General features: G+C 39.8%; 1 protein-coding gene across 50 annotated transcripts in view; it reads right to left on the bottom strand.

The window, feature by feature from the left end:
• Positions 1 to 12,180, bottom strand: part of NEB (nebulin) — a 207,610-nt gene extending 195,430 nt beyond the window's left edge. For 48 of the 50 annotated variants that reach the window (XM_048486789.1, XM_048486795.1, XM_048486812.1 and 45 more), the window contains exons 1-4: positions 12,083 to 12,180; positions 11,279 to 11,376; positions 9,754 to 9,824; positions 2,089 to 2,130 (exon numbers count right to left, since the gene is read on the bottom strand). In XM_048486789.1, coding sequence (XP_048342746.1) covers positions 2,089 to 2,130; positions 9,754 to 9,789 — 78 coding nt within the window. In that variant the 5' untranslated portion in view covers positions 9,790 to 9,824; positions 11,279 to 11,376; positions 12,083 to 12,180. The remainder of the gene's footprint in view (positions 1 to 2,088; positions 2,131 to 9,753; positions 9,825 to 11,278; positions 11,377 to 12,082) is intronic. The other 2 variants (XM_048486792.1, XM_048486793.1) reach the window with 2 other exon arrangements.
• Positions 12,181 to 13,138: the final 958 nt, after the last annotated feature.

Below are 13,138 nucleotides of genomic sequence, written 5' to 3'. Positions count from 1 at the left end.
TCAGGGCATGAGGGGGCACGTGGGCTGTTCATGTCCTGGGCGCAGTTTCCCCTCCCTTCATCACTGTCCAGACATTCAGGTAGTTTTATCTGCAGTGGCCATTTTAATATCAGAACTTTTTTTCTACAAGTTTCTGGTTATTCACCAGCGGAGTTGGATTTCACAAAGGATTTCAGGTATTTACACAAAAACTAATATCTGACAATGTATTTATTTATAGTACCATACAGATGTTTAGAATCCATAGAGAGAGGAGAGAGCCTTGGATAGCTCAGGCTATCCTGATCTTGTGAGATCTTGGAAACTAAGCAGGATTGGCCTTGGTTAGTACTTGGAAGAGAGACCGCCAAGGAATTCCAGATTCATTATGCAGAAGGCGGCAGTGGCAAACCACCTTTGTTTATCTTTTGCCTTGAAAACCCTATAATCTTTTGCCTTGAAAACCCTACAAAACCCTGGCATAAACTGGCTGACTGCAACTTGATGGAACATTCTGCTACCACAGAAAAATAGATTTGCTAGCCATATTTAAGTAATCATAAATATAAATATCTCAACTGATAGAAATATTTTCATCAGTGAAGCACAACTTTTCCATCTCCTCTCTTCTGTTGTAGCCCAGAGAGCCTCCTAAAACTTTTAGTCCTGGGAACATGGAAGCCCTAAGCTTGCTATAGTGGAAGGCAATTCACTAAAATCCCCCTCCCGATGCACACAGAAATTATCAGCAGGATTCAATCAGATGTGTCTCCTCAAGGAAGATTAGCCAAAGAATTTTTTAAAAGTGAATAAAGCACAAATTTCTTGCATTGTTGGCAAGTCAAACAACCTTTGCAAAGAAAACGATTCATATAGACTTCAGCTTATTATTTCGCCAATTTAGTTTATCCCTAGAATCAATCTTTTGATTGTAGATCATGCTACCACAAAGCAGCATTTTACCTTGAAAATACTTAAAATAGCTACAAATATAAGGCTGGCTTCATCAGAACTTCACATTTCTATAACCATTTTCTGAAGCCATTATAAAACAGAAACAAAAGATGCGGTGAAGAGATGCTAGAGCAGTCAGATTGAAAATGAAGGACATACAAATGAATGGAAACAGAGTGAATGGTCACGGACATAAAAGGTTGCAGGAGAAAATGTCCTTATTTTCAGAGTGAAGTACATATTCTTTTAAATGCCACTTTCATATAGTAATCACTGTATCCTAAGATACACAATATTCTTTACAAACAGAAGTACCACTATGACATTATCAAGATGTACAGTTAAAAGGCCATAAGGGGTTATGTTGACTAAACAATATGACTATATACTCCACTTGCTTTTCCAACATCAGATCCTCTGAAGATGCCAGCCACAGATGCAGGCGAAACGTCAGGAGAGAATGCTGCTAGAACACGGCCATACAGCCCGGAAACCACACAGCAACCAATATGACTATACTTCTCAGGAGTGGTTGCATAGTTAAGGCACAAGCCTTTCTTCGCATTCTACAGCCTAAACATTATATTCATCTTAAATCAAAATGATTGATCTGATAGTCTAAAATCTGGCACAAATAATCCTTCTTGTAAATGATACCATGATATATTAAATGTATAATTATGTGTATGTATATGGGTCTGAGGGAATTACTTTTTATAAGCACAACTACATTTTTGTGCAATGCATAACCACTAAAATCAAAAAGAAAGAAACTATTGATTTTATTCATCTGCATCCATCCAAATCAAAGCAAACAGTTAAAAAAGAATCTAAAAGCTTACAAAGCACCAAGCAACTTAACAATTATGTAAGTTAAAAAACACGATGCAATTAGTTGCCTTTGCAAATTAATACCACCCACACAGCATCAGAAAAATATCTACCGGTAGGTATTTTTCAGAGTAACTGTAAGACTCTTGATACAACCAGCCATGTTACTTGTTTCTGCATTTGCTACTTATTTTTCTGAAGAATAAGAGATTTTGACATTGTAAACCGAAGTTCTATGAGGTTTATGTGCACACAACCCTAGAGTCTGAGTAAGCATTAACATTCACAAAATAGAGGTTTGCACATAAAACCAGAGGTTTTTACCTCCGCCGGTTCCCCCTCTTCGACCTCCTCTTCAATGTAGTACTACAAACAAAGGAGAGGTTATTTTTTTCAAGATCATACAACACAATGAAACATTTTCCCTTTAAGTCAAATAATAAAATGTAGGCCTGAAGAACAGACATCCGTAGTATTGGTTTTCCATGGCACCACTGGAAAGTTCTTGAAGATTTTCCCTCTGCCCAGAAATATGAGATTTACAGACTTTTGCTGTACTGCTGCAAAATCCATCAACACAGTTAGGTTTTTAGAGGCAGACGAGACTCAGTCCATAAACTAGCTGCTGCTGCAAGGAAGAAATTCCCTGAATCCTGTAGTCTAGTGTTCAGTTGTGGTTCTGAACCCAGTCCAGGGATCTTTGGATTCCAAAAGTGCACCTGCTCTGAGGCGTAGCTGGGCCAAACTGCGCCCAGTGCGCATTCCACATTTTCCGCCCCCCCATGACCCCCACAGCACCCCGCCTTCCCACGGCGCCCCCCATGGTACCGGCCCTTTCCCCCTTCCCACACTTAGTTCCCTTTCCAGAATTTTTTCAGGCTGCAAAAGGCCTGTTCTCAGTTTAAAAAAAAAGGCCTGATGGAAACTGTACTTCCCAGGAGACCTTGTGAACCCCAAGGTCTCCTGGGAACTGTAGTTCCTCAGGCCGTTTTTACTGAGAACAAGGCCTTTTGAAGCCTGAAAAAGTTCTGAAAAAGGAATTAAGCTAAGTGTGGGAAGGGGGGTGGGGGGTGCCACGGGGCGGGGGGCACAGTGGGGGGAAAGGGGAGGGGCCTGGGGGCAATTTTGCACCCCCAGGAGGGCACCCGGTGCAAGACGCACACACACACCCGTCCCCTTGTGGCTTCACCACTGCACCTGCTGCTGATATTGTGGAGTTTCCCATGAACATAAGAATGTACACTTAATCAAGGCATCATTTTACTCTTCCACAGGCAAACTATTTCAGGCTTCAGAAAATCAAAGATATTTGGGGAAGCCACATCAGCTAAGTGGCAAGATACTATCACCAAGTTCTTAAGAGGGTCTAACAAAGCCGGACTGTTTTCAATTATTTTAATTTGTACAAGCTTCTTGGTGACTGAAAATAAACAATTTTCAGTTGCTATGTTATTTTTAATGTTATCCATTCCTTGCAATCGTCACCATTCTCAAGAGTGCAACATGGAAATTTAACCATTTGAGAAATATCTGAGTAGCACTGTTTCAACATTTATTTCAAATTGTCCTAATACTGATTTTTCTTGGAATTTTACATACCAAAACAGCAAAGTGACCAAAAGCCCAGAAATTTTTACTGAACACCAACATAGACCTCCTTGAACCTGTATTATCCAGCCCACCAGTGAAGACCCTTTTCTCAAGCCCTGCTTTCTGTGCCCCACCTGCAAAGATGAGCAATATGGCTTTTGTGGTGGTAGCACCTCATGTTAGTGGGTTGCTTTTTTAGAGTTTTATTGTCTTTATATTTTTTAATTGTTTTGAGCCACTTTCAGCAATATACACATTTTCTAAACAAATAATTTCCAGGTATGTATGTATGCTATAGGAGCTGTGTGGCATAGTGGTTAAGTGCTTGCACTGCCACTCACATAGTCAGAAGTTCGAGCCCCCTGTGGGTCAGATATCCTGGCAGCTGGCTCATGGTCAACTCAGCCATCCATCCATTTCTTGGTCGGTAAATGAGTAAAGAATAACCGGGGAAAGCAATGGCAAACTACCCCACAAAGAGGCTTGCCTATAAAATCACTGCTCACAGTGGTACCCCAGAGTTGAACACGACTGAAGGGGAAACTTTACCTTTTTAACAACGTAAGACTGTTAACCATGAGTCTTAACTGGCACGTGTAACTTTGGATAAGTTAGTCTACAGTTCTGAAATGTATTCTAATTTCTTGAGGGATCACCTTCTTCTTTAACTGTAAATTGTACAGTACTAACATAGTTTAGATTGACTTCCTATATGTCCTCTTTTAAACATTTATAACCTGTTCTTTCACATAGCAAGAACAGTTTAAAAATCAAATCTAATAAAAGTTACTATATCCACCTAATCCAAAAATTTTGCTTTTTTAGAGTTTTATTGTCTTGTTTATATTTTTTAGTTTTCAGCAACCAATATTTTAACATAATGGTTAGAAACTTCGGAAAACACCTGGAACCTTGATAACCCTGTAGGAAAAATGGATGAGGGGACTGGTTAGGCAATACTGGGAATGGCCAATTTGATCAGCGACCTTCACCTATCCAATTGCCATGCTGTTCTTTAAATTGTTCTCTGGAAAAACCAGCTGCTATATGCATGATACAGAATCTTTATGAAACCTTTTTAAGGCCAGTTGAACACACTACACTTAAGACTTTTAACACATAAAAATTTATTCTAAAGTTTATCATAGAATAGAAATTGTCCTGGGATATTTTGTGCTGACATAACAGAGGAGGAAGAATTAAACCAAACCTTACATAATGGAAATATCAAATAACTTCAATCTTTCTGATTATTCTGACTTCAGTTTGTTAACAAAGCAACCCACATAATTCTAATTCATTCATTTCTGGAAACAACTTTGTTATTGTTTTTAAGTTTGTTTTTTGTCGAAGGCTTTCACTGGGGTCTTGTGGGGTTTCCGGGCTGTGTGGCCATGTTCTAGTAGCATTTTCTCCTGACGTTTCGCCTGCATCTGTGGCTGGCATGATCCTCTGAAGATGCCAGTCACAGATGCAGGTAAAAAGTCAGGAGAAAATGCTACTAGAACAAAGCCATACAGCCCAGAAACCACACATTATCCCTTTTCTCTTTTGTTTTAGAATTCATTTTTAAGAGGCAGGCAATGAAATTCAAATATACCATAACAATACAAATTGAGTAGTATGCATCATCGTGTTTAGAAACTGAACAATCAACTTTGGAAATAAAAGCTTGGTTTAGCTGTGCATTCATTTTCAACAGGGCCCTCCAAGCTATTTATATCTAACGATAACCGAATCCAAATTTTCCAACTGACTCCCATTAATTACAAACAAAATTGAGGAAACTGGCCTCTCTATTTAATCTTTGGGCATGTTGCCCCTTGCTGAAGCCTATAATAGTTTGAAAAAAAGATTATTAGAAACAGAATCTCAAAACCTATTTGCAGCAGCATCCAAAACATGTTCACCCCTTAGCTCCTCGATACCTTTCAAATAGGGATGCACAGCAGATTATATATATATAATGCTAAACCCTAGCCTTAGGAGAGCCATATCAATGGCTAGATTTAATGTTCTGCCCTCATCACTGCTATATAGTAGATTTAAAAAAAATAGAGGGTGCAAAGAGATTCTGCTACTGTGGTCGTTTCCCCACTCATCTTGACCAAAGGTTGCTGTGCGCTACTCCCAGCACGCGTCATTTCTGGCGCACTCCTGGGCTTCCCCACGACCGTGGGGTCATCAAAAGGCGCTGTTTTGAGGAGCGGCAGGAATGACGCGCGTTGAGGGGGCGCGACAGCAGCAACGTTGGGGCGGCTGCATTGTCGCCGCCCCTGTAGTGGGGAGTGCCGGGGGACCCCGTGCTACTTGGGGAGAGTAGCACGCAGCAGCAGGTAAGTGGGGAAACGACCAGTAACTCAAATCAACTGGAAACGTTAGCTCACTCCCTCTTCCATCACACCAATTATAAAGAAATTAGGGGGGAACATGCAAATGCTGTTTTCTTTAACTGTGACAGGATATCGGATGCTCAACAGGATATCTTATACTTGCTAAATAATTCTGATTCTGTAGTTTTTGAACTGGTGGCCAAGTTTTTACTAAAAATTATACACCCTAAAGGATAGCTCTATTTTTTAACATTTTTGTTGGGTCACTCAGTTATTAAGAGATTCTTTACTATTATTTTATATGGGGATTGTTTTAAATTTGTTTTTTTGGATTCTACCTGCATTGTCCTGTATGCCAATAAAGGCTTGGTTGAGTTGAAATTAAGTAGTTCCTCAAGAAATAAATTAAAAATAAATATTTATTGTAACTAAACTAAGATATAAAAATGAATCCAGTTGAAAAAATAGAATTAAATTAGTATTAAATTTTTAATTTAAAAAAATTAGTATTAATTTTTTAAAATATTAAATTTGCCTATAGCTAAAACTTCCAGCTGAAACTGTGAGGCAAATGGGATATCCAAAAACTGTGGGATCAAAATTCTCCACAGCTATTGAGTTTACTCAGCAGAAATCCTTGTTCCTATTAACTAGTCTTCCCCTAAAGAAATTAGCTTAAAAGATGGACTTCCACATAATAGAATTGATCAACTTTGAACCAAAATTATGTCTAGAAAAGCCAAAAAAGCACATCACCCAATTTAGATTGATATCACTGAATGTTTCTGTTTGAGTCTAACTGCCCAATCCAGATGGCGAGGCGGCCAGGGAAGGCATCACCACTTCAAGCCTCCAGAGGGCTTTCAAGTGGCATAGGGAGGCAAGAAAAACTCAAAATTCCCCATACTCCTGAAAACCCTCCATAGAGTCTGATTCTCTTGCCACCAGCATTCCCAGGGCTAATGACTGGTGGCTCCACCTCTGGGAATGCCCCAGCTGTGCCAGCCTCCATGTTAGGCTAGCACCATGGTGGTGAACCTATGGCACTCCAGATGTTCATGGACTACAATTCCCATCAGCCCCTGTCAGCATGGCCAATTGGCCATGTTGGCAGGGGCTGATGGGAATTGTAGTTCACGAACATCTGGAGTGCCTTAGGTTTGCCACCACTGGGCTAGCGCATCTCTGGAATCAGTGGCTAGAAGTGGGTCAAGTGCCATGGAGCTCCACAATGCTTGCCGCTCTCCCTCTTTGCCCTCTCAGCTGGCATAAGTGCTACTTACACTGGCCAAGAGGGCAAATGCGTTGGCTCAAGCTCGCACCAACTCCAGTGATCATTCGGCCCCCTCCCCTCTGACTTGGGCTAGCCATTGTCAAATGGGTTTCAAAACAAACTTTTAGAAGGAAAAAACCAAGGAAATCCCCCCAAAACCAGAACATTATTTCTGGAAACTTATTTTCAATTGATCAGGAGAAAATCTATACTAAAATCAGTACCAAACAGTATCTGGCCACAGTGCCCATGTTTTGATAGCGCTGGCACTCGCAACAAAGCTCCAACATACTTGAAACAGTTTCAAACCGCACTCTTCTGCACATGAATGATTTATTCATCAAAAATTATCATTCACTCTGTCTAGAACTATCCATCTTATTTCCTGTGATGTCTCTGGTACAACTAGAAATAATCTCAGAGCCACTATGATTTATATTCACATCTCCTTTGCATGTTATTATTCACATTTTTCTGATCTGGAAAACTCCTATAAAGAAATTTCAAAATTCCTAAATTCTTATTGTCGGTATTGCAAACTGCATTATTTCCAGTTCAACATAAGATATTGCAGGGACTGAACAATACAGACTCCTCGGCCAGTTAATTCCCACATGCACTTTGATCTCATGGATCACATTCACCATATGTCTTTAAGGGCTAGCTAGGTCCTCTATACCAACCCCTATTCTCACAAAGGCTATTGTCTAAGAAGAAAGAATCTGTTACTTTCCAGGCGAAATATGCCACTGTCAGCCTGAGCTAAAAGCACAAAGGGAGAGATTTTCCTCTTTTTCTTCACTTTCTACCCCTCAGACGTATGACTGTCAGAATACCCATGACTAAGAATGCAATGGCATAAAAGGAGAAGAAGAGAAGAGTTTAGATTTATATTCCCCCTTTCTCTCCTGTAGGAGGCTCAAAGGGGCTTACAATCTCCTTGCCCTTCCCCCCTCACAACAAACACCCAGTGAGGTAGGTGGGGCTGAGAGAGCTCCAAAAAGCTGTGACTAGCCCAAGGTCACCCAGCCGGCATGTGTGTGTGAATTCCCCAGATAAGCCTCCACAACTCAAGCGGCAGAGCTGGGAATCAAACCCGGTTCCTCCAGATCAGAGTGCACCTGCTCTTAGCCACTGTTCTTAGCCACTACGCCACTGTTAAAAGAGAACATAAATAGGAAGAGAGAAGAAAGATCAACTGTACACGCAAGTTGCAGCAGAATAGTGCTAATCCTGTTTCTAAACGAGGACACATACATGGCTTCTGGCATATCTGTGTACACAAGCACATGCCAGATTTTGTAAACAATAAAAGTGTGCTGACATGAAAGCCACAAGCATGTGTTCTCAGCATGGCCTACTGGCCAACTTAATGTGGATTTTGCACCAAGAGAAAAGGTTGTCAGTCTTTGCCCTACAGTAGAGTGCAGGCCAGCCCAGACATGAAATGTCCCAGCTATTTAGGAGTTCTCTATAGCATGCCCTTTAAAACAGCATGTTGGTGCCTAATGGACCAATACCCCTTTGCTCAGCAATACTTTAAACTGGCCACAGAACATAAATGTGTTTCATTTAGACTTAAAATATGAGAGTAATGCGTAACTGGCAAGCAGCTATGAAGGTTTATTTTTACACTTTCTGGAAATGGGTAAGTGGCTTAAAACTAATACCAGCCGCAATTGTTGCCATTTTATTTATAACTTTTTAATCCAGTTCCGAACATTCCAAAGAGAGAAGAAAAGTCAGACATTATTATGAAGCAACCACTCTGCATGGCACTCTTTAAAGTGAAATGTCTTTGAGAAATACAAGGGTAATTAGACTAATAATGGACAGTGATGAGGTAATGGGCATGAATACCACATACATATGACACATGAGACATGGACACGTGGAATATATGACTGCTCTGGTGATCATAACAAACCAAAATGTTTTAGAGAAAGGATCCCTTCAATTTCACCATTTATCAACTACAGCATGCACAAAACAGTGCTCTTACATGCCAGATGAGTTAAATGTCACTGACTAGAGAGCAGAATCTCTTATATAACACTTTCAGCTCTGTAGAGAACTGTAGCTCCTAATTGTCTCCTGCCAGTGTGGACGGCCACTGCAAAGTATAAGAACATCCTGGGACAACAACAACATAAGATAGCCATGTTCAGGGGTGTCTTTAAATGGCATTGTGAAATTCACTAGTGTTGAGTGGGCAACAGGGTTGCTTTGTGGAAGCAGGGATTGACCCAAAAAAAGGGTAGAAAGATGCTCAAAGATCTTGTTAGAAGGCTGTGATGTTGCTTCCTACGACGATAAACGTAGGTTTTAGGTTTTATAGGTTTTATAGTCTGCAGTTCAGGTACTGTCTGCCTTCATGTGAATAATCTTTAATTAATCATCATTAATATTAAATTATGAAGACATGAGTACCATGCATTTTCCAGATTTGTAACACAGATTTCGAAAATAGAAATAAGATTATAAAGAAAGGTGAGCATCACTACTATCATATATTTTCACAAGTTGCTGTACTGACACCATGTTGGAGTACCCAACAGCTGCAACGGAGGTCAACCATACTGATGACTTAATGGTTTCTATAACTAGTAGTCTGGAAAATGAATCTGAACATACTTAAATTGTAGAGGCAGGAATCCTATGAACCTTACTTGCTGTTAGTTGCTGATGTTTCTTCTGAATAATCAATTAATGCAGATTGATTACAACAACCAATTAATACAGAAATATCCAGTCAGGGAAAGCAATACGAAAAAAAAGAAAATTAGGTCTTACCTCCACAACTTCCTCATATTCCTCTTCTTCTGCCATCTTTACAGAGCGTTTCTCTGCCTGTCAGCTACTGACTGGCCATAAACAGATGAAACATAAAGAATTTAGCATGGTGAGTACTATGTAGTATACTATTAGCAACAAATTAATATAGATGTCTACATTCTCGTATGGTGGCATATGGTCATAATAATGGGTTGGATTCTACAGAATTTTTACACTAATAAAGCTGTTTTCTCCTGTACAAGGAACCCTTTCACCAGCAGAAAGCATTCTGATCCAGCAGAGAACTCCATGAACTGGACAAAAATGCCACTATCAGTAAACAAAAAAAGATGCAGCATCCAATATTTTTATTTATATGGTTTCCTGCTGCTACCACTAATTACAAAAAAATTAGGTCACATCAGCATAAAAGCCTCTGGAAAAGAAAATGACAACTGAGTGGAAAACTTTTTATTATTTTATTTTAAAATTGATGTGTCCCCTTGCCACCCAACAATGGCTCCCATTTGCCAAAACATCTCACTCAACGAACTTGTTGGTTTTATTCTCTCATCTTCTTAAATATACTTCTTATCGACTTTGAAATTCACCCTGTGTACCATTATGTCAGCTCCTGTTACATTCCTTTAAGCCAGATACAACAGTTCCAGCATATGTGTTCCTGTATAAAGGTATCTCAATAAGGAACACATCTACAACAAAATAAAACAAATCAAATTATGACACACCTGATACCTGTTTATTTAATGCATTCAGGATATTTAAAATAAGTTAGATACTAACCCCAAGTATATTTCTGATCAAATACGGAGTCCTATATACTACACCTGACCCCATTTTGAAGAAATATTTTTAAAGGTCTATCACCTCAACTGAAAACCTGAAGAATGTATTTTAGTTATCTCCACCCACACATTGAATGTTTGGGCTACATCTTTGAGTGGGAAAGAAACAATTGGCACCCTTCCTTGGCTGTGGCTCCCAGCAAAAAGCAATATTTTCCCCATTAATCATCGCCAGGTGGAAATACTACATTTAGTTCTGATCCTTAGACCTGCAGCCAGAATGTTATAAACAATTAAGTACATAAGATGGGGCGTACTTACTGTCGTGTCAATTCAGTATCACAGAACATGATGTAACAATAAAACTGAAGTCAAATGAAGTATGCGAAAATGTTTAAGATAAGGGAAAATGTGAATAATGGAGGTGGTGATGTTAAACTAGCTTGAATACAGATTTGTAAGTGACTTCATCTGATCATTTTTAGCAAATATAATTCATCTCCAGGTGACAATACAGGAAAACTTCTAAAAATAAGGCTGGTGAGGAGTGTCTCCTTACAGCCACCTGTGCCTCAGAATCCCTTATTTAAATATCAGAGGGTAGGATGCCTAATTAAACATTGCTGTGGGTTTGCTCCTGTGGACTTTTTTGCAAAGCCAATAAGATGGTACATTGTCTGAACAAGCACGTAGACATTTACTTTAAAAAATAATCACAATGATGTACTTCAAATGACCTTAAGTAAATGAAGTTAATGTCTCTCTTCCCACCATTGGTCTTTATGGATGCTCCCTTGGTTTGCTTCTGTGGTTATTAATTTTTCCCCCCTCAGACCTGGAAAAAAAATCAAAAGGCACATAGTTTGGGTGCACACATGAAACAAATACCCAAAGAACTCATTCACTGGAATGAGTTTGTCAGGGGCACAGCAATATTCTGAGCTTGACGTGAGAGATTGTCACAGCCTCTGTTTCTAATGCAGGCTAAAAGATGAAGGGCTACAGCAGCTGTTTCCTAGTTCAAAGGTATGTGCCATGTAAGCTAATACCTCAGAGCAATTGGCTGGTTTTGTTTAGCTAGCGAAACTGCAATTCCTTCTGAGGCAAGTGCAGTTCAGTGCCACAGGTTAAATATAGGCACTTTAGATACTGTCTCTTCCTAGTACCAGTAGGTTGAGGGTAAGGGGGAAAATAAAAATAAGTTTGTTCATTTCAAGTATTAAGTAAAATTAAATCAGGTGAGATACTATTGTGTAGCTTTATAAGTGAATAAATAGGCAACATTCTAAAGAAACTTTCCCCCAAACAGCAGAGCACTGATCTATCAAGACTGTATGCTATATATTTTCAGTCACAGAGGCAAACCTTATCTCCCTTTAGCAATACTACATCCAGTTCAGTTACACTTTATGGTACTGAATCGGATAGACAAACACTGAAGAAAATGTGTATTAATTTGTATTCTGGTAAAATTCCTATAGGCCATAAAGCCCTGGAATAAACAATACCCACATTATATACCTTTAAAAAAATGGGCTTACCAGCAATATATTAATAAATTTCCTTAGCAGCAAAGCCTCTCCAACTGTCCTCCCTCCTGAGAAACGCTGGGCAAGAGCACCGTTTGTCTGATGCATTCACTTCTAAATTATCATGTGGTTGGGACTAGCCAATCAGATTTGACCTTGATCGGGTTTCAGATACTAAATATACATAGTGACCCTCTGGTGGACCACCTGTTCAGCAAACCCACACAGAAAAGTAAAACACCACATACCACTCATTAGTATAGTTTCTAATCAAAACACAGCGAGAACATCAATGCAACCAAATTGCAGTTTGAGATAACCAGTTATGAAATATGGACACATTCAGGATGATATGTGGGAGTAACATAAATTTGTTTACAGAGGCATGAGACTTTACTGGTGGTTTTCAGAAGTCTTCGGGGAAGGCATGGAGGATATAGCAGAAACATGGGGGGGGGGGCAGAGACAAACTCTTTGGTGGTGCATTGATGCATGTTACATCTGTTGCAAAACTGAAAGTGACAACAGTGCGTCAAGGGGACACTCTAGGATTCATGCCAAATTTACAGTTAACCATAACTTCCAATTTCCCCCTACTGGCCTATTGAGCAGCAGTGTGAATGGAAGGTCCAGGCTAGACAACCTCCTGCTAGAATGGAGACAGGTGTCAGATGCAGACTGTAGTAGAACGGAAATTTCTTCAAGACCAGGGTCCCCATCCCTTTTGAACCTGCAGACACTACTGATGTTTTGAGAAAGGGTAGTATTAGCCATCAGAAAACTGGCATCACAGAAAGTAAGGTCGAATCACAAAATGAAAGTTATGGAGGCCAAGGGCCATTCACATAGTGCTGACACATCTTACAGATGTTAACAAATGGCAATATAACAACACCTACCAGGATTTGTGAGGATGTTTCATTTTCCTCTCCTTGACTATTTCCTCTCAAGTGGATGAAGACACCACGGTGAAAGCAGCCACATTCGCAGAATGCGTTGCGCGCTAGTCCACGTTTTCAACAGAAATTTCTTCCGTGCGTTCAGGTGGTGTCTTCATCCACTTGCTGG

This window comes from Sphaerodactylus townsendi, linkage group LG02 (genome assembly GCF_021028975.2).
Source record: "Sphaerodactylus townsendi isolate TG3544 linkage group LG02, MPM_Stown_v2.3, whole genome shotgun sequence".
Taxonomy (NCBI): Eukaryota; Metazoa; Chordata; class Lepidosauria; order Squamata; family Sphaerodactylidae; genus Sphaerodactylus; species Sphaerodactylus townsendi.
This window is presented reverse-complemented; position numbering and strand designations above follow the sequence as displayed.